Genomic DNA, 21,874 nt, shown 5'->3' on the forward strand with positions numbered 1-21,874 from the left:
TTATAGACACTGCAGCATCAGCTCTTTTCTCAAAGAGTGTGAATTTTTGAAAACGGTTCGTTCGAAGATTCAGTCTCTCTAAGCCCCTCCTTTATGGCGAGCTACTCAGCTCTGATTGGTCAGACGGCTCAGTCTGCTGTGATTGGTCGAATGCTTACAGCGCGAGTCTGAAACCAAATGCCCATTATTATATCTGAATTTCAGCTTTTCCGAGAAGGGTCTGACTGCAGAGCAGCAGAGCCACAGTTTCACCCCAGCAGTTTCACCCCGCTCATGCGCAGTTTTGGTTTATATTGATATTCAAATATATTAAAAAAGACCTATATTTTTGTGAATTGGTGAATTTCGTGGCCACGAATTAATAATACCTCAGCAGGTTATACTAATTTGTTCCCTCGTTTTACTATATTGTGGCCACGTTGTAATTCGTTAAATCAAAATGAGGGAGGGAATTAGTTGAACGTGTCCACGATTTATTAAAACGAGGGAACAAATAAGTCAGGGCGCATAAAAGAACAAGCAGAGAGAGGATTTTTTTTCCCAGGATGGTAGGGGAAGACTCATGAATATTCATTACCCCTAACCCCACCCCTAAACCTACCCATCACTGGGGTCTATGTGATGACCTACCCCAACCCCGCCCCTAAACCTACCCGTCACTGGGGTTAAGACCAATCAGGGATGACTTTCCTAATGAATATCATGAGTATTCCCCTACCATCCTGGGAAAAAAAATATCGCGCCCCGGACGCGCGCGCGCAGCCCGCGCACTGCCTTCAAACAACCATAGACAGTAAACAAACAACACGAGCGCTGTATTGCTCTCTCCCTCGCGCTGTCGCGCATATAGTAAAAGGTCGGAAGACCGATTGTGTTTTATAGATTAGTAGTTTGTTCATAAAGTGTTTGGTCATAAAGTGTTTGATTAGAAGTTTAGGAAATCTGAAACTGCGCATGCGCGGGTAAAACTGCTGGGGTGAAACTGCTGGGGTAAAACTGTGGCTCTGCGGCTCTGCAGACAGATATTATTGGGCTTTTCCTCACAGTGATATGAACAGTAAGTATTTGGAAGTGCAGCAATATGGATTCGCAGCACAGAAAAGAGACAATAAATTCATGCACTTTGATCTTTGCAGACCTTTTATGTGCAAAATCAGCTATATTACACACTGTACGAAAGGTAATAATCAAAAAAGCATGATGGGGCACTTTCAATTTCACCTGTTTTAAACCTTGTTTTATTGCTGTAATCTGACATTTCTGAATGAAACTGGACATGAGGAAAATTTTCAATGCCCAATAAATTTCTCATGGATTAAATCAAGTCCCGCCCTCATTTTTTCACTAACTGAAGGGCTTTTTAGTCTGAAAGGCATGTTACACAAATAGGCGGTAAATGTTTTTTCAAGATGAATTTGTTTAAGATGACTTGTTTTCAAATTGTGCGGTCTGGTGTCCTATTTTGCATATAATAATAAAAAAAATACAAAAGCATTTTTTGCAGAGGATATATAATGTATTTAAAAAAAAAAAAAAGTGATGATAGACATGCAAACACACATTCATGTGATTAGTACAAACAAACAAATGACATTTTCACAACAATGCCAAAAACAAGCTTACATCTGAAAAGTGCTTTGTTAAAAAAACTTCAAGAAATTAAGTAAAAAAATTTTTAAAAAGCACCTGTTTCTGTTTTAAATAACGAGACATAAAATAGTCTAAAAAAAGGCACTTGATGCCACATGACCCTCATAATTCACACAGAATCAGCAGGGCTGAAATACAGTCGTTGAACACGCCTGAAGTGAAGCTTCACACTTCAACAACAGCTCAACAAGTCAAAGCACCACATGCTTCTGTCATGAACCTGAAAACACTCTTCAGAGTTCAATCGTACGCCACAAATGAGTTACTTAAACTCAGTCCTGACTGGGAAGGTTACGTTTCGCTCTTTCTGGTTATGCCTTTTGGTGTCTGTTGCTGGTCTTTAAATCTATATATAAAAAATTTGGTCCCACACAGATTTTCATGTATATGGGTTTTTTTAAACAATAATGATATATCAAAGCAATTTAAATAAATAAATAAGATGCCATGCTTTTTAAATATACTGAAATAACTGGAAGCTCCAAAATCAGGCCTTTTGTTGGATGCAGAAGCAAGGAAACGGCTGACAAATAGAGTACATTAAATAACTAAGCACTAACTCATTAGAATACAAATAAAATAGTGGTTGGCAACACTGACAGGAATTAGATTTTGTATTTTAAGGCAACTGTGGAAACAAGATTCACATGGTTAGTGGTCCTAATAAAGAAAAATAAAGATTTTGTTAACATTTACTCACTCACATGTCATTCCAAATACATTTGCATGAAAAAAAAAATTGATCTAAGATTTTGCTTTCCAACAAAAGTGGAAGGGACTAAAAATGCACCTTAGGAATGACGAGTAAATGAACCAATGATTTTTACATTTTTTAGATGATCTATTCCCTTTAAGTGCTAGAGCTCAGTGCAACATAATAGTACGGAAAACAGACTTTCACAGGAAACATCAACATAAAATACACAAACCAGAGACACTGGACACAATATAAATATAATTCATGAGTCTGTTCAGATTTCCCAGCTGTCACTGAAGTAATGCTCCTCTTCTAGGGCTTCATCTTCAGCCTGTTCTTCTTCTCCATCACTAAACTTCTCTTCATCCTCCTCCTCCTCCTCCTCCTCCTCCTTCAGCTGTGACAGCATGGTTTGAAGAGTGGCCTTCACTTCTTGAACCTCTTTCTCTAAGGACAGTGGGCATTAGAGTTAAAGAAGACTTGACCAAACATCATCTACTCATTCACTAGTAGGATCACAAATGCTCAAACAGAATCCATAATACAGTTTCATCTGAAGTGTAAGAATGATAGACTGACATTCAAGCAATTCAAATGAAAGACATTTAACAGTCTGCAAAAGAAAAACTAAATCTGTCGCAACTCAACTAACAAAATTCACCATCAGAAGTTTATCTGAGATCTTATTTTTATAAAAATAATGCAATGCACGGCCGGAAATAAAATGACAATAATGCATTTTGTAAATAATTAAAAAAGGTTGTTTTTTTCTCAATTCACCTTTCATTAGTAGTTCTGTGTCAACCAATATACATAACATACACACAAACGTGTGTGTGTGTGAGTGTGTGTATGTATATATACACACACACATATATTATATAAACACAAACTTGTATGTAAAGGAAGTCGCACACCGGACGAGAAGCGCTAGGACAACTCGAGGTATCGCACACCGGACGCGCACTTTCTCAGTTTATGGCCAGCAATATTGTTATGTTTAAGGACATTATGGAATTAAGATAATGTCTGTACTATGTTATGATTGTACTGTACATCGTTGCTGAGTCTGCAGTCTGAACACTTTACCTCAGAGCATCCGTTAACTGAATGAATTGAGAATCTCACCTGAAAATCTCATAACATCAGCAATTTTCACTCACGCAGCTGATTTCTGTGAATGAATGTAAAACTAAATGTATATTGCAGCGCAGGGTGAAGTCAGTATATACATTAACGGCGATTTGAGACAAATATAATGTAAATTTAATATAAAACGATGTAAATGGCGCTCTGTGGTGCGGCCACACATATATATATATATATATATATATATATATATATATATATATATATATATATATATATATAAATTATAAAAATGTACTTTAAATAAAAGTACCTCTATATTTTAATTTTTTTATATAATGGTATATGTATGGTACATGGTATATGCATTATCACAATATTTTTATTAAAATAATTTATTTGTAAAAATTATTTTACCCAAGATTAATAGGTGTGGGACAAAACCTAATTTTAGAGCCAGAGTTAGACAAAGCACAATCACGACCCATCTTAGAAAGACTTGCATTATGTTTGGCCCGACCACCCGACACAGAAATCACAATTATATGATCACGACGGTCGTCCCTCTCCACTTATAACTCAAAAGCTTAGTTCATCTCCTGACGGACCTGCTCACTTCAAGCAATCTTGCCTAAATAATTCATGCACATTTTATGAGAACGAGGAGAGACCCTCATCAGCGCTGGATTGTTTAACTCGTCGGAGTGGGACCGAGTGTCCGGTATAAGTGGCGAATCAAAGGGACTCTTGTGGCAGATGGGGCCTGACGGGCACGTTTTGCTCTCCAAATGGCCCCAGATTGTCCTCATTCATAATTAACCAGCCGTTAAAGAGCGCTTCATGAATTATGAAAAAGGATCGGTAAGATCTCCCTCCGGCTGAAGGGACGGATCTAATGAAGTTCCTCAGGCTCAAACCTCGACTTATTATGTGTTTATCTGCTCATCTGTCTGCTTAACCAGTGCAATCAAACAAGCTTTATGTGTTCCTCAAGTTACTGTTTTTGATCATGTTTACATGCACATTAGTACATTAGTAAAATCCGCTTACTGAAATAACCTGTTGTCTGGGTTTACATGCAAATCAATAACCTGACAACACCAGTAAACTGTATTTACAAGACTTTAATAATAAATCAGGTTATTTCCCAGTAGTGATGTCAAAACTAGGGATTCACTGATATAAATATTTTGGCTGATACCGATAATTCTTTATATTTGAAAACCGATAACCGATATATTGGCCGATAAATGTAATTTTTTATATAATTTTTGAGAGCCTGATTACAAAAACAAAAGTCTCACCATTAAACGCCATGTCCTAAACACACAATTATAATGTTCTCATTATAATATTATATAGCTTATATGACAGCACATGTTGCACTTAACTATCTTTTCCTTTTTTGAAGTGATTCCAATCATATTTCAAGCAATTCAAAACCATCATGTTGAACAGTGCGCATCTGAAGTGTCTCAGCTGAAGGAAATAATCCATAATTTATCGGCTTTAATATATCTGCCAAATTGTCTTATCGGGGCCGATAACGATAACATCAAAAATGAACATATATCGGCCGATACCGATATGGTGGCCGATATATCGTGCATCCCAAGTCAAAACCTTAGAATTTCCGTATCTGACTTCATTTAATTTGTCATGTCAGTTGAGATGTTAAACAAAGCATTAATAACCGAAGAAGAGTATTGCAACATGTCAGCGGGAAACATGCGGCTCATATATTATCTTCTCAAGAACCACTTCTGCTGCTGCTCCAGATTTCAGGAAAAGAGTGTGATCGAGAAAGATATATCTCCTCCTCCCTTACTGCAAAACACTCGCTCTGTCCGGATGCGCTTAAATCCACAGTAAGGACACGTTCCTGTCACATATCACACACGCGCAATTCAATAAGCCGACAAAAGCAGGTTTATGTGTTTACATGCTGAGCGAAATCGGGTTTATCAACTATCAGTTTATGCTTGAGATGTTTATGACTTTACACTGACAAGCATTTTCGGCTTATTAAGAACGTGCATGTAAACATCATATACATTAAGCATAAAATAACTGAAAGTAGTGCCCATTTATGTCTAATGTAAAACCTTGATCCTGAAGCAGAATGAGAAATACTCAAATCAATCTCCTCTATATTGTTTCCTCTCAGTGAAAGCAAAGCACGGATCCACTCGGCAGAAATATGAAGATGTCAGAGCGATGACAGCGCACTATGTCATAACCTTTCCCTTCATCTCACGCTTTAATCTCACTGGAGAGTGACGGGCGGACTAGGCTCTCTCCATTCCCCTTTTCCCTGTCTGTCGCTTCCTTTCAACCTTTGCTGAGCTCAGAATTTCTCTAATAACTAAAAGCAGTTCCTTTTCTTATCCCTCATATTCAATAGCTCTCAAAAAAGAAAAGAAATGGCCAGTGATGCATTCAGGATTATACTTAATTCCCGTCCAGAGGAGAGCATCATGTGCTGTCAAACGAGACGAGTTTTAAAGCGTCACATTAAGGGCTCTAATGAGCGTACGAGACGCGTTCCTGTGGCTGTAAGTGACGGAGGAATGATGGAGTCACTGAGAACATGAGAATGAAGCGCACAGATCATTTCATTCCAGTCTGACAACCAATAAGAATGACATGAAGACACCCACAAGGACACTCATCCGTAATGAGTGCAGAATAATGAGTTCAGGTTTCTAGGGGCATTGCTAGATTGTTCATGGTGGTTGCTAGGACATTGTTAAGGTGCTCTGGGTGGTTGCTAGGGCATTGCTAGAATGTTCTGAGTGGTTGCTAGGGCGTTACAAGGGTTTTCTGGGTGGATCCGATCGTGAAAAGACCAGGTGTAAATGCCTTCAGAAAACGCTTTCGAGAAATCCGATCACACAAACCACTTCAGGAGTTTTGTCTGAGACGCATTCCAGACGAAACTGGAAAGTGTAAATGCATGTAAATTTTACTACTCCCAAATAAATATATATATATATATATATATATATATATATATATATATATATATATATATTTATTTATTTTAAATTGAGATTTATACATATACAAATACGTTTTCCATTGATGTATGGTTTGTGAGGATAGGGCAATATTTGGCCGAGATACAACTATTAGAAAATCTGGAATCTGAGGGTGCAAAAAAATCGTAACATTGAGAAAATCTCCTTTAAAGTTGTCCATTTATGTTGGCGATTGTGCTGCATTCACTCACAAAAATAAATGTTTTATATATTTACGGTAGGAAATTTACAAAATATCTTCATGGAACATGATCTTTACTTAATATCCTGATGATTTTTTGGCATAAAAGAAAAATCGATAGTTTTGACCCGTACAATGTATTACAGTTATACAAATATAATCGTGCGACTTGTGACTGGTTTTGTGATCCAGGGTCACATATATAAATATTTACCTACCATTATAGTAATAAACGCAACTTTCACACGCATCTGATTGGCATATAAACTGCGCTCCTATCTCAATGTAGTTGTTAAATCGAGGATGTTTTCAGCAAACAGTTTGCTTTGTATATTCAGATTAACGAGTTAAACAGGGCAAATGTTTTTCAACTGAACTGTGTATATGCATTTTAAACACATTATGTTCTTCGTATATAAAATAAATGCACATTCTGAATGAGCGTGGTTTAATAGCGTATTCAACAGCTCATGTGTTAATGTTAATGGTATGAGCCATTACAGGGGTGGCCAAAATTACGGTTTAAAATCTGTGAGAGCCAGAAATGTATCTTGACATTTACAGGAAAGTTTCATATTACAGGTAGGCTACTTTCTTCAGCCTGATGACAGCGCTACTGCAACACGCATGCTTTCATTGACGTGTACATTCAATTTGAATATAGCGCGGGAATTGAAGATAGGGTTTATATCAGTTTTGCGGAGACACATTTATGTGCCAAGTGTAAATAGATATCCTATATCTATATCCTATCAGTAAAAATCCTATCATGCACAGACATGCACGCACACCTAGCTTTGTAAGGATATAAGTGAGGTCCTTGTCATGGTTGTCTATGGCGGACTGAAGCTGGTCTTCCAGGTAATGCAGCCGGTTACTGATGAGTTCACAGCGCTCCGTCAGCTCTGAAGTCTCTCCACACAGATCCTGAGACACAAAACACACCCACAATCAGCAGGAGATCATTAAACCTGCAAAACACTGTTGCTCACACACATCTTTAGTTGGTCAAGTGTGGCAAAGGCCTAAAATTAACACTCGCCAAGGGCCAAATGCGAGTAAAAATTGTTGTTGGCGAATATATGAAACTGAGTCAATTCTAACAATTCTAACAATGCAAAATTGTGAGAACGTGAACAAACGTGAAAGACACTCGGTATAGTTGACGTGGCAGTGTTGCATCATCACAAAAAAGCCTTGCCGAATTAAATATTCAAGTTCAAGAAGATGCGAAAGGGAACTCAATTTGTTCCTCGCTTCACTATTTGAAGCACGCGCCACGAATACTGAAAAGAGCTCTCTTTCACATCTTCTTGCGCTTGAACAGACATATTCAAACTAAATTGAGTCAAAATACCTGTCTTGGCAAGAATCCTTTTAAATATAGTCAGTTATGTCTTAACAGAACGTAAACGGTTGAGAAATAAAACACGTGTAACAGTATACTGGATCCGTGCATTAGCTCTTAAAGTGACAGCAGCCTAATATTCCTGCCGCCGTCTGTGTCATTACTGTTAATCACCAAAAGACAAAGAGAAAATCACTCACTGCTCTTGGCTGAATAACTTTTGTAGCTTTAATAAGGATTAATCATGGCTGGTAAAAAAAAATATTTATTATATGCTTTCGTCATTTTATTTGTTTTTTTTTTTTTTCAAAAAATATTGCTATTTAGGGTTTAATTTATTTTCATTTCAGTTTTAGTTTTTTTTTTTTTTATTTCCAGTTAATAATTTTAGTGCTTCAACTTAAGATTATTTCAGTTGATTGCCAAGGCAAGCTTCTCAACTAAAATGTGTTTATATTTTATTTTATTTGAGCTTTATTTCAATTAACAGAAATGTTTTTAATAGTTTTAGTTAATGATAATAACCCTGTTAAAGATATTAATAAATACCTTAAGAGTAAATCAATAATACTAAAATAACAATGATTTGTATGTTTTAGGTAACACTTTACAATAAGATTCATTAGTTAACATTAGTTAACACGAACTAAGAATTAACAATACTTATACAGCATTTATTAATCTTAATCAATATTAATTTCAACATTTACTAATATGTTATTAAAATCAAAGTTTGTATTTGTTAACATTAGTTAATGCACTGTGAGCTAACAATGAACAGCTGTATTTTTATTAAATATTAACAAAAATTAATAAATACTGTAACACATGTATTGCTCATTGTTAGTTCATGTTAGTTAATACATTAACTAATGTTAACTAATGAACCTTATTGTAAAGTGTTAAACAAGGGATAAAATAGATTGCGATGCTTTCCATATGATCTTTTTACAAGCAACTGATAAAAGCATGTGCTATGGGGTCAGTCATGAAAAATAGTGAAATATCCTTAATCTCTATTTGCAAATCTCAAACAAAGTGAAGCATAAAATGATCATGTTAAATCGCAACGACTGTCATTTCCTCTTCCCCAGTTCCCCTCATAAGACTCCTGAACTGACAGTCTGCACCTCTGTGACGCTCTAATGACTTCACTCAACAGTTTAGCATGAGACAGGTAACTGGGACAGGTCCACACGGCCGGGTCTGTCCCAATTCCATCAAACCGTGATTCACTGTTTTCCTCCCGCGCTCAGAGTCAGGGAGCGTCTTAAGGTGGTCGACTGACTCACGTCCGCTCATTTCTCTCAGGAACGGCCTCGTGTCGGCTGTAATGAGGTCTTCGTCTATTTTTAGACCCGCCGCACCAGCTAATGAAACACCTTTTATAGATGCTAACATCACACTGAGGGCGAATTAAAACACTTTTGAGTGAGGCTGGGCTGGAGTCTCCGGGGACAAATTCAAGAACAACATCCACAGAAAGCTGTGAGATACAGTTATTGAGACCTAATGGAAATCACGATGGGCGTGTGCGTTTTTAAAGGTCACCACAATCTCTTTATAGCGTCTTATAGGATGGCGACACACTCGAATGAATATAGACTGCAAAAATTGCACCTTTGTGAGAATCATGAGAGGCATATTACACAAGAAATCATTTGTGAAGGGAAGATCAATATAATTCTGATCATATCAAACGCACAATTTTCTACTTACGAAGAGATGTGCAGCCTATTTAATACTGAGACGCTTAAAGGGATAGTTCACCTAAAAATGAAAATTCTGTCATTATTTACTCACCCTCAAGTATGAATTTCTTTCGTATGCTGAAGATAAAGGAAGATATTTTGAAGAATGTCGGTAACCAAACAGTCGCTGGTCCGCATTGACTTCCATTGTATAGAAAAAAAAATACTATGGAAGACCAAACACTGTTTGGTAACTAACATTCCTCAAAATATCTTCTTCTATGTTCAGCACAAGATATTAATATAGTTTTTTTATGTAATGGGTATTTTCAACACTAAATGTACAGAGAAATGTAGACTAAGGATGCTCAGGTCAAAGGCCATATATACTTAACCAAAAAGTGCTTAACACGGTAGAACTAACAGTCGTATGATTAGCTTAGATCATTACAAACCAATCACCAGAACAAATCACAGTGAAGAAGATTTGAGTGACATTGATTTTTACTCAACTGTATGATTTAAATGTACTTGTATCTTTCTATTCAGGAGACTCACTTGGTTGTTGTGGCCAGTGATCTCCCGGCCGTGAATAAATCTTCATTTCTACAAAGAGCAACTCGGGAGTCGTGTCAGGTATATTTGCTGCGCAGCTGAGAAACAGATTCTACGCTCAAAAGACAACAGCAGAACATCAAAGTGTGATTGAGGTAGTGATAGTAGCTTCATCGACGGGACGCCGTCACCTTACTTCAGGGAAGTATTGTATTGTATTGTATTGTATTGTATTGTAAGTATTCAGGTAATTCAGGAAATTACCTCAAGATACTGTCGGAATTATTTTTAACAACTGCAAGTTGTTTAAATTGTCCGTGGTGAAGAAGTCAGATTAAGTAGGTTGTATTCGGTATAAAGAATTTCCACGACAGTTTGGAACAACTTGATGGTGAGTAAATTATGACAAAATGACACAATTTGTTTTGGTTTTTAATAATTAATAAGTCATTTTCGTTTTTTTAACAAATGCATCCTGAATGTTCGATTTCGGGGCATCACTTTGTTAATATGATTGTTTAGATCAGAGTTAAAGAATCATTCCGATTATAAATATATACACATATATTATTGTGATTACATGTTCATTTGTATGTGGGCATTTATTATGCTTGTTTATTTTTTGCTGTGCTTGAGATGCTTGTGCTTTTCTTTAAAGGAACACGCCGATTTTTGGGGGCTTCTCAGGCGCTGTGAGCAAATCACTCCGCCCAAGTAGCAGTGCTTCGCCTTCTGAGAATATAGTTCCCAGTATGTATACGGTTAGAAGATGGCTGTGTCTCATGTGACCTTGTTATTTGTACACCCTGTGACGATACAAATCACAACATGTAAATAGGAAATGTTGGCGTTATTTTGTCACTTATTGGGAGCGATATGCTAGCTGGAGCCATTTACCTCCAGTCTTTGAGCTAAGCTAGGCTAGCGGTGGGTGCGTCAGACAGAGTTACGGCACGCACGGAGATGAGAAGGGTGTGTGTGGACTTATCTAACTCTGGGGGATACGGTGAATAAGCTTAAGTCCCAAAAAGTCGGCGTGTTCCTTTAATAAAAAATAAAAAAAACTGAAAAATCATTCCGAATGATTCTGTCATTCCGAACCCTTATGAGCTTCTTTCTTACAAGTGATTAAAAAAATTGGGGTCGTAAAGGTGGAAGATTGACTAAATGTACCATAAAAAAGCCCACACTACTTACAAAGTTATATTCTGAAACAATTTGATAACATTGTGTGTCTTTAACACAGAGTAAACACTGAGATGACAGACTGAAGTCTTTCACTCACCTCAGGAGACTCGTCCTCCAAACAGAAGAGGAACTCCTCTAATTTCTGCAAGAGACAGGAGGACGAATGATTCACTTTAGCAGAAGATTAAAACAAAACAATAAACCTCATCTATTATTAAAAAGCACTCAGCGCACTGACATTACGGGAAGTGCGCAATAACTCGTCATTACGGCTGACAAGAAGAAAAATAATTGAATGGGTTCGGCCCATCTGTGTGGTAATGATTGCATTCAGGATTTGTGTGCTAAAGCAGACAATAATTAGCACAGTGGCAGATATATTAGTTCAACTCGAGCTGATGGGAGGCGACCTCAGTAAAACACATTACAGCTTAATTTCTCATAGATTTGGATTTAAATGACACAATATTAATTATCATCTCCTGTCAGCAGGGAGCAATATTAAAGTGGAGACCACTGCCTCTTATTAGATTCTGACTTGGTTTAAAATCATATTTAGTTTGTCAGAAAGTCATTGTTATTTTGCCAAAGAAATATATTCATAAGAAACATAGCACTGAAAAAAATAGTATACAGACTTATATAAATATAAAAGTGTGTCCAATTGCACACATACGATAATAATGACATTTGTAAATTATAGTGAATAGAAATAATTCATATTTATACATATTTAATATAATTTACTACTGGGCTGCCATAGACTTCCGAAGAAGAAGGAGAAGGAGAAGGAGAAGAAAGAGAAAAAGAAAGAGAAAGAGAAAGAGAAAGAGAAAGAGAAAGAGAAAGAAAAGGAGAAGACAACAATTATATATTTAATTCATATGTAATTTATTTAAATATTTTAATACATTATTATTATAATTATTATTATTATATTACATTATATTATTATAGAATCTTATTTGCAGTAATAAATATGTGTCCAATAGATAATAATAATAATAATATTAAATATTTAATCATGTAACATTTATATATTTTACAATAATTAATAACAATACTTATACAACATTATTATTGTATTAGATTATATTACATTTAATTATATTATTATTAATTGCAATTATTATTTGCAAGAGTGTCCAATAGATAATAGTCCAATAAATACAGTAATAATAATATACTGTTATTATATTAATATTTATTGGATTTGTACGTAAATAATATAAAAAAAACATCAATAAGATGCTGTGCAGGCGTTACTGAGGATGAAAGCGGAGAGGAAAACAGCGTGTCTCCTCACCTGGAGTCCTGGAGGAGTGTTAGGAGGAGTGGCTGATCTTCAACAGACAAAAGACAGAAAGAGAAAGAGAGACAGCCATGCACTTACAGACAATAGAGCCCTGCTGAGCCGAAACATATCACAACCAGTTAGAGAAAGTTATGAACAAGAAGGGCAGAGAACGAAAAAGAAAGAGTGGAAATTAGAGTCATTCAGAAAATGGATGTTTTTTATGGAAATGAAAGGAGTCGAAGGAACAGGGTTTCTATTTGTAGACGTTTCTCATTTTGTCTTTCAAAAAGTGTGAGTTTCATTTTCCAGTGTGAGTTGGTGCTGTACTCTTCAGGTTAAAATCAGTCCAAGATGACGGGCATATATAAAACTGTCCAAACTACACAAATTATGTTCATTATCACACTAACTAAAAAAAAGTATCATGGTTTTTATCACAGTACCATGCCATTATTATCAATACCATCACTGCTGGTTAACATTAACCCTATAAAGCCTACTGTATCATATTTGATACGAATATTTCTAAGGCCTCTAAATTATCAATATGATCAAACAATCTACTACATGCCTTCTGTCGGCTGATTGATAATACACTTTTAGTATAATTGTACAAACGTACGCCTTCAGCTCGTTCTTCACGGGTCTTTTTGCTGTGAAATCTTCACTGGTTTTTATCAAGTAGACGTAAGAATCACTATATGATATTGTTATTAATATTTCAAGATGAACACTTACTGGACTGAATTACTTATTATCCATACATAATTTATTTTTTTAAAAATTAAGTATTAAATATGATCGTCAGGCTTTTGAGAAAGGTTTATTTGTTCATGTCAAGTCAAGTCAAGTCAAGTTTATTTATATAGCGCTTTTCACAACACAGGTTGTATCAAAGCAGCTTCACAGTAATAAATTAGAACAATACATCAATGTTTGTTTCTAGTGGAACGTCTACGTTCGGTAATGCTGATCAATAGTATCGTTGATTGATTAATTCAATTAAATATCCCCAAATATCCCCAACTGAGCAAGCCAAAGGCAACAGTGGCAAGGAACCGAAAAACTCCATCAGGTGACCTAATGGAGAAAAAAAAACCTTGGGAGAACCCGGGCTCAGTCGGGGGCCAGTTCTCCTCTGGCGTTTATGAACTAGAGGTCGGATTTAACTGTAGGATTAAAAGTATTATATGAATGCCTGGCTGAAGAGATGCGTCTTTAATCTAGTTTTAAACTGGGAGAGTGAGTCTGAGCAACGAACAGTATCCGGAAGACTATTCCAGAGTTTTGGTGCTAAATGTGAAAATGCTCTCCCTCCTTTGGTGGATCTGGATATCCTAGGTATGACCAAAAGCCTCGAATTTAGTGATCTTAAAGAGCGCGATGGATTATAGGGCGATAGAAGATCCGTTAAATAGACTGGAGCTAAGCCGTTTAGGGCTTTATAAGTCAGTAGCAATACCTTGTAATTAATACGGGACTTTATAGGTAACCAATGTAGGGATGATAAAATCGGTGTTATATGATCATATTTTCTTGATCTAGTTAGAACTCTAGCGGCGGCATTTTGGACTAACTGTAGCTTGTTTATTAAGGATGCAGGACAACCGGCTAATAACGCATTACAGTAATCTAGTCTCGAGGTCATGAATGCATGAACTAACTTTTCTGCGTCAGAAACTGATAGCATATTACGTAGCTTAGCAATGTTTCTAAGGTGGAAAAAGGCTGTTCTTGTAACATATGAAATATGATTTTCAAAAGACAGGTTGCAGTCTAATATAACACCCAGGTCTTTTACTGTAGAGGATGAAGTAACAGGACATCCTACTATGTTAAAGTTGTATTGTGAGAGGTTTTGTGGGTGGTTTTTTGAACCGATAAGTATTACCTCTGTCTTGTCTGGATTTAATAAAAGAAAATTATGCGTCATCCAATCTTTTATATCTTTAACACACTCTGTCAATTTGGATAATTTAGCGTTTTCATCTGGCCGTGATGAAATATAGATTTGAGTGTCATCAGCATAACAATGGAAACTAATTCCATGTTTCCTTATAATATTTCCAAGTGGCAGCATATATATTGAGAATAATAGAGGGCCTAACACAGATCCCTGCGGCACTCCATAGTTTACTGGAGTTATGATAGATTTTTCTCCATTTAAATAAACAAAATGGTAGCGGTCAGATAAATACGATCTAAACCAGCTTAATGCTTGTCCTTGAACACCAGTATAATTTTGTAGTCGATCTAAGAGTATTGTATGATCTATAGTATCGAACGCAGCACTAAGATCAAGTAAAACTAATATTGAGATACAGCCTTGGTCAGAAGCTAAAAGTAAATCATTTGTGATTTTAACGAGCGCAGTTTCAGTGCTATGATGCGGCCTGAATCCAGACTGAAACTTTTCATAGGTGTCATTTTCTTGTAAGAAAGAGCCCAGTTGAGCGGACACAACTTTTTCTAGTATTTTAGACATAAAAGGTAGATTTGAAATGGGTCTATAATTTACTAGATTATTCGGATCTAATTGTGGTTTCTTAATGAGAGGTTTTATAACTGCCAATTTAAATGTTCTTGGAACATGACCTAAAGATAAAGACGAGTTAATAATATTGAGGAGAGGCTCTTCCACTACAGGTAACACTTCTTTCAATAGTTTAGTTGGTATGGGATCTAATAAACATGTTGTTGTTTTAGAGGAAATGATAAATTTATTTAACTCTTTTTGTTCTATATTCATCTCTCAATCATTGTTATATTGCATTGCACTGTGTTTTAAAACTACAGACCTTTGAACATAAAACCAACCATTTAAATATCATCTTACTAAGACATATTATTGTCAGATATAGTGATGACTGATTTTTCTATAATTTTATGTAAGTATTTGCTATGCTGTTATAAAGACCTCAATGATTTACATTACAGGCAATAGAATTTCATCTTACTTTGTAGCCAAAATAAATATCAGCATCTGCATATTTTTGCTCAGGTTGGGCCTCTGAATAAAATTGAGCCATTTTTTTATCCATATTATATCATACTATTGATATAGATTTTGTCTAAAGGTTCAACAAACGGTTCCATTAAAAATGGACCATTATTTCATATGTAAGACAACTGAAGCGGCCTATAGTGAAGTCAGTCGAAAAATACAAATAATTTCAGAGGTGGAGTAGGTTAAACATTTTGCTGAAAGTTTACAAAGACAAACATTTTTAGACCATGAACATGTATTAAAGGGGTGGTTGGTTATGATTTCACTTTTTTAATTTAGTTAGTGTGTAATGTTGCTGTTTGAGCATAAACAACATCTGCAAAGTTACAACGCTCAAAGCTCAGAGCAAAGGGAGATATTTGCTTTTAAAGAAATCGCTTTTTAAGGACTACAACAAACGGCTGGTAGAGACTACACCACATTCCTCCCGGGTTAGTGACATCACCAACCCTAGAATTTACATAAACCCCGCCCCCTGAACACGATTTATAGATTATCAAAACAGAATATGCTAATCAATGACTAGAAGATAACTACACATAAACTAATCAACTATCCATTCAGAAACGTCCTGTTGCTTCTACATGTTGTCACTTCTTCTTGAGTCTCTCCATTATTGTCTGACTCCGGTTTGAACATAAAATGCTGAACAGTTTCTGAAATTTCCAGTGCATGTCCGTGTGAGGTAAAAGGACACGAGCTCTTGTAGCTCCGCCCCCTGTGCCGGGAGCAGCAGCTCATTTACATTTAAAGGAACAGACACAAAACAGTGCGTTTTTGCTCACCCTCAAAAAGTGACAATTTTAACATGCTATATAAAAATATCTGTGGGGCATTTTGAGCTAAAACTTCACACACACACTCTGGGGACATCAGAGACTTATTTAACATCTTGTGAAAAGGGCATTATAGGACCTCTTTAAAGAAAGCAAATTTTGATGTTTCATGTTTGATTGTTATAAAAGCACAATGTGTGTGTGTGGGGGGGGGGGGGGGGCTTTGGGGGGCTTTACCTTAGTGAACTCTGAGTGCTGTAGATCAGCCTCAGGACACCAGCGTCCCCCCAGAGCCGTCAGCATGGCACAGTCCGCCTCCTCTTCAGTGATCAACAGAACATCTGGACCCGGTCCAGGCGTCGAAGGGAGATCCTCCACTTCTGAGACGCTGGGCTGATCCAGGCCTTTCAGGAGAAGATGACAAGCCTCCAAATCTGCCTCCCAAATGTGTTCCAGCGCTGGACATCCACAGCTACAGTGAGAAATACAATAAATTACACTTGCTTTGATGCTTTACCTGTATATGTAACGACATTCACACACGTCTAAGTCTGAATTAAGTGCATTAATACTTTTTGGGGGTGAGTGTAACTAAGGACAAATCTCTAAAACAGAGGAACTTAACTTATCTGAGCTCATGTCAAAGCTGATGTATCAAACTATTGGAGTAGTTCCATTAGTTCATGAATTTTTATGAAAAATAAGATGTATATTCATGAAATTAGACATTTCTTCTTTGCCAGAGGCTTTGCAAGGTCTTTTAACTATACGTTTTTTTAGACGCAAGGCAGAGAAGATGCTCCACTTTAAAATATTAGATGTATACTAAAGTTTGTTTGTTTTTTAAAATAAATTAATACTTTTATTTAGCAAGGATACACTGAACCGATCAAAAGTGACAGTAAAGACATTTATGTAATGTTACAAATATTTCTATTTCAAATAAATGTTGTTCTTTTGAACTTTCTATTCATCAAAGGATCCTGAAAAATCAAATGCATCACAGTTTCCACATAAATCTGAAGCAGCAACTGTTTTCAACATTGATAATAATCATAAATGTTTCTTGAGCATCAAATCATCATATTAGAGTGATTTCTGAAGGATCATGTGACACTGAAGACTGGAGTAATGATGCTGAAAATTCAGCTTTGATCACAGGGATAAATTACATTTTAACATATATTCACACAGAAAACAGTTATTTTAAATTGTAATAATATTTCACAATATTCTTTTTTTTTTAATCAAATAAATGCAGCCTTAATGAACACTTCTTTCAAAAACATAAAAATACTCAAAATAACGGTAGAATATAAAAACAAGGTTGCATGAGAAACTATCCAACGAGAAAAAACCTTGGGTGAATAATCCCATTTGGGAACATTTAAGAGAATTGTTCAGAGCGAGAAGGTTTCTAATTTAATGTCATGCTATAGTTTTCGCTTGTTCAGACTTGGCAGATAATAATAAAAAAAACATTTCATTAGTCTTTTCGGACGGGACTAGTTTAACATGGAGAGGAGGGGTAAAGTAATAATTACCAGAGCTTCTCTGTGACTTTAGTCCCGTCCGAATGTGCATCTCAGTGATCATTACAGACAATATCAGTGAAGATTACGGCGACTTTTACCTTCAGTAAAAAGGTCTGGAAAAATGACCTCAGGTGATACTAATCCCGTGCGAATAGACCAGCTGTAATTACTGTATGTACGTAAATATTTCATAATTTCCTGTTTAAAAGTAGTTTTCCACGTTTTTTCCGAGTATGGAGGCGCTTGAAAAAGCATCAGTTGCGTTCTAGACACTGGGACGAGTCTGTGGCAAAACTCAAGTGTTTCACACACACCATTCAGATCAGAGAGATCAACAGCACTTGTTAGAGGCACGACACATCTTTTAGCGTTAGTGCCTATTACCAACACAATCCAATCTGAAGTTCATTAATACATCGCTCGACCGGACATAACCGTTTTATAAATATAGGTTATATGTGTTTGCGCACGTGATATCAGGAAGCAGCGTAATACACACATGACGACAGGAGAGACGGCGGTGTGTAAATGCAGTTACTCTCCCACTTCTGTTAGTTTTACTGAGATCTCTTATCCCGTGCGAATTGGCCATTCATATTACAGACGTCCTGTGGTTAAATTACATTACTCCATCTACCCTTGTAAAGTTAATCCCGTCCAAATAGGGACATCTATCCCTATTGTTCCCTCATTATTTTCAGAGGGACTCTTTTGGCTTCAATGTCATATATGCCACTAAATAAAGACACTAAAGCTCGCTGCCGTCTTCTACAGTCCATGAAACTCTCTTCTGTGGCCAAACTCATACGGAGAGAACAAATATTACGGTCTTCACACCCACTGTCTCCAGAGTCAGACAGCTTCCTAAAGCGACGACAGACAACGCTGTACTCTCTCCATCAAACCTCTTTGCTCCTCCCGGTGGCTTTATTAAGCTGCCACACAAACCTACAGAGATTCATTTACATGTTTGTGTTTGGTTTCATGCATCATGAAGGGCAGAGAAAGTAAAGTAAATGCGCATAAAGGATCTCTCCATGACTCACAATGGATTCCAGTAGAATTTGACATGTTAGAATGTTGTATTACAACAGAAATTAATGTTAGAATATTGATAATGTTGAATCCCAATTGAAGTTGGCATTAAAATGTTGCTAAATGTTCAATGTCATTAGAATTTGATGCGTTAGAATGCCGTTAAAATGTTGGATTGCAACAGAAATTGATGTTAGAATGTTGCTAAAATGTTGGATTCAATAGAAATTAATGTGTTAGAATATCTCAAGGACCCCAAAAACACCTTAGACCCCAGAGGGTTAAATCATCATATTATAATGATTTCTAAAGAGGATCATGTGGCACTGAAGACTGGAGTAATGATGCTGAAAATTCAGCTTTGATCACAGGAATAAATTACACTTTACTATATATTCACATAGAAAACAGCTATTTAAATGGTAATAATTTTTCCCAGTAGTACTGTTTTTACTGTATTTTTCCCCCCAAATAAATGCAGCCATAAAATGAACAATCCTTAAACAAATTAATATAGTTCATAAGCAACTTGCAATATAGAATAGGTGTTAATCTGCAAACTAAAACGGCTTTGACTGTGGTTCATCCAATTTGAATTTTAAGTGAAAAATGTCGACTCGTTTTATAATAATTATTGCTCTTTTCATCCATAGTGACCAGAGGCTCCAAAATGACAAAAAAAGGTACTTTTAGGTACTTTTTCATTTTATTTCTGTAAGCTTGACAGGGTCAATCCCCATATACGTTCAGTGAATGAAAACGAGCAGTCCCACCAGAAGAAAGAATGTCATACAGGTTTGGAACGACATGTGAGTGAGCAAATGGAATATTTTCATTTTTAGGCGAGCTATTCTTTTATTATTCCCATTTGTGCCACAGGAAAGAGAGAGAGAGAGAGCTAGTGAGTTTGGTCCATTTATTTGTAGCTGGGCGAACAAAAGAAACCCTCGTCGGGTTGAGTATGACCGGCGGCTAATGCCTGCCTGCTTTTTGGAGTCGGGTTTCCATGGTGAGTAACAAGGAGAACAATCACTCTGGGTAAAATAAAATTGAAGGAAAGCTAGAAGAGAGGGTTTTCTGGAGACAGTCCCGTGCCACCGCCCCTCCTCTTCAGCTCGTACAGTAATAACCTTGGCAAGAGACAGCGCTTCTGGCATCCGAGCATGTGCTATTCCAAAGGAGCGAACGGTAAACCATATGCCATGCTTCCCTCCAGATGGACGCCCATAGTGTTTTATTGAAATGTAATGAATGCTACATTTCTACGGTTGAGTACAGCAACTAATAACTCATTCAATTATGCCAATTTGTGTGGCATTTAGGTTGAGAGAGATGCTAAATAAAAGCTTTGCAGCTGGAGCATGGTCAGAGCGAAGGAAAGTCTAACCTTTTATTACTAGTATGCTTGAAATGTATAGTTTCTGGTCGGCCCTTATGCAGACTTTTATATTAAAAGGTTGAAAATAATAGGGTGGGATTGTGATCCTATTTTCACATTAATTGAACCAGAGGTTCTCAAACGGCTTTGCTTCAGGTCGCAGATTTTACACTGGAAATCAAATGACGACCCAAAAAATGTTAACGTATCAAACTAAATGATAATGTACTTAAATTATTAAAAATGCAGTTAAAGGATTAGTTCACTTCAGAATTAAAATTTCCTGATAATTTACTGGAAATCCTGGAATGTTTTCCTCAAAAACCTTCATTTCTTTTCAAACTGAAGAAAGAAAGACATGAACATCTTGGATGGAAAGTAAATTATCAGGAAATTTTAATTCTGAAGTGAACTACTCCTTTAACTGCTTTAGTCCAACAATATAGTATACAATCTAGCCTATATGTCTAAAAAAAAAGTATTTGTAATATTATGTCTATATATAATAGAACTATTAGATCTATAGAGTCTATTTATATAGTTTCAGTTGTTATTTGCATTTAGCATTATTTTTATATATTTATTGCATTATATATGTCAAGCACATCTTGGTTTATCTAAAACAACAGCAACAACATTATTAATATTTCAGATAAACCCACCACGGGGTGGAATGTAAAAAAAAAAGAAAAAGAAAAAATAATTGTGATTGGTCGCTTCACATGTCAATCAGAATTTCATTCTAAGTGGGCGGAGCTTGTTCAGAATCAGCCGCAAGTGGCTCTAGAGCTCTAAAAAAATCATTAAAAACAGCAGAAAATGAGCCAAGAGTGCTCAAAACAAATGCACATTTACTGAATGGCAGCTCACATCTCAATTTTTCGTTTCATTTCATCTTAATTTGGAAATGTCACTTCGGACACATGAAGATGAGCTTATCAGGGACGGACTGATGCAGTCAGCGTGGACCAGAATGATTTAATACGCTGAAACATCCAGAGAGACAGGACTGAAATAAGGCCAGACAGTGTGAACTGTTGAAATAATAAGGAAAAATCACCCGAGGGACAAGACGAGGGGCTGTTTGTGTGAAAGAGTGTGAGAGACGGCGAGATGAGAAATATCCAGTACCTGTGAAGTCTGTCCTCCAGAAGCTCAATATACTTCAGAGTGTTTTCTCTTACACTGCGCTCTGTTGAGGGGAAAGAAAATAATGTACATCAAGGAGAGATGCTGGCAAATCATACATATTCATGTCCGGTCAAGACTCTTGAAAACTTATCCAGGTCACATTTCAATAACAACTAAACCTTTTCCCTTCAAATTCTCATCACTGTGAATGGTGTAGACACTGGATTTTTTTATTTTGTTTGTGACATTTAAAAAAACAAGACAGAAGAACATAT

General features: G+C 36.3%; 1 protein-coding gene across 2 annotated transcripts in view; it reads right to left on the reverse strand.

The window, feature by feature from the left end:
- Positions 1–1,212: 1,212 nt before the first annotated feature.
- Positions 1,213–21,874, reverse strand: part of disc1 (DISC1 scaffold protein) — a 59,768-nt gene continuing 39,106 nt past the window's right edge. Inside the window, exons 10-14 of one of the 2 annotated variants that reach the window (XM_081351198.1) lie at positions 21,600–21,660; positions 16,758–16,992; positions 11,538–11,582; positions 7,468–7,585; positions 1,213–2,803 (exon numbers count right to left, since the gene is read on the reverse strand). In XM_081351198.1, the coding sequence (XP_081207324.1) occupies positions 2,622–2,803; positions 7,468–7,585; positions 11,538–11,582; positions 16,758–16,992; positions 21,600–21,660 (641 nt within the window). In that variant the 3' untranslated portion in view covers positions 1,213–2,621. Of the gene's footprint in view, positions 2,804–7,449; positions 7,586–11,537; positions 11,583–16,757; positions 16,993–21,599; positions 21,661–21,874 lie in introns of both variants that reach the window. The other variant, XM_081351197.1, reaches the window with a different exon arrangement.

The sequence above is a fragment of the Scardinius erythrophthalmus genome (assembly GCF_964197995.2).
Source record: "Scardinius erythrophthalmus genome assembly, chromosome: 21".
Taxonomy (NCBI): Eukaryota; Metazoa; Chordata; class Actinopteri; order Cypriniformes; family Leuciscidae; genus Scardinius; species Scardinius erythrophthalmus.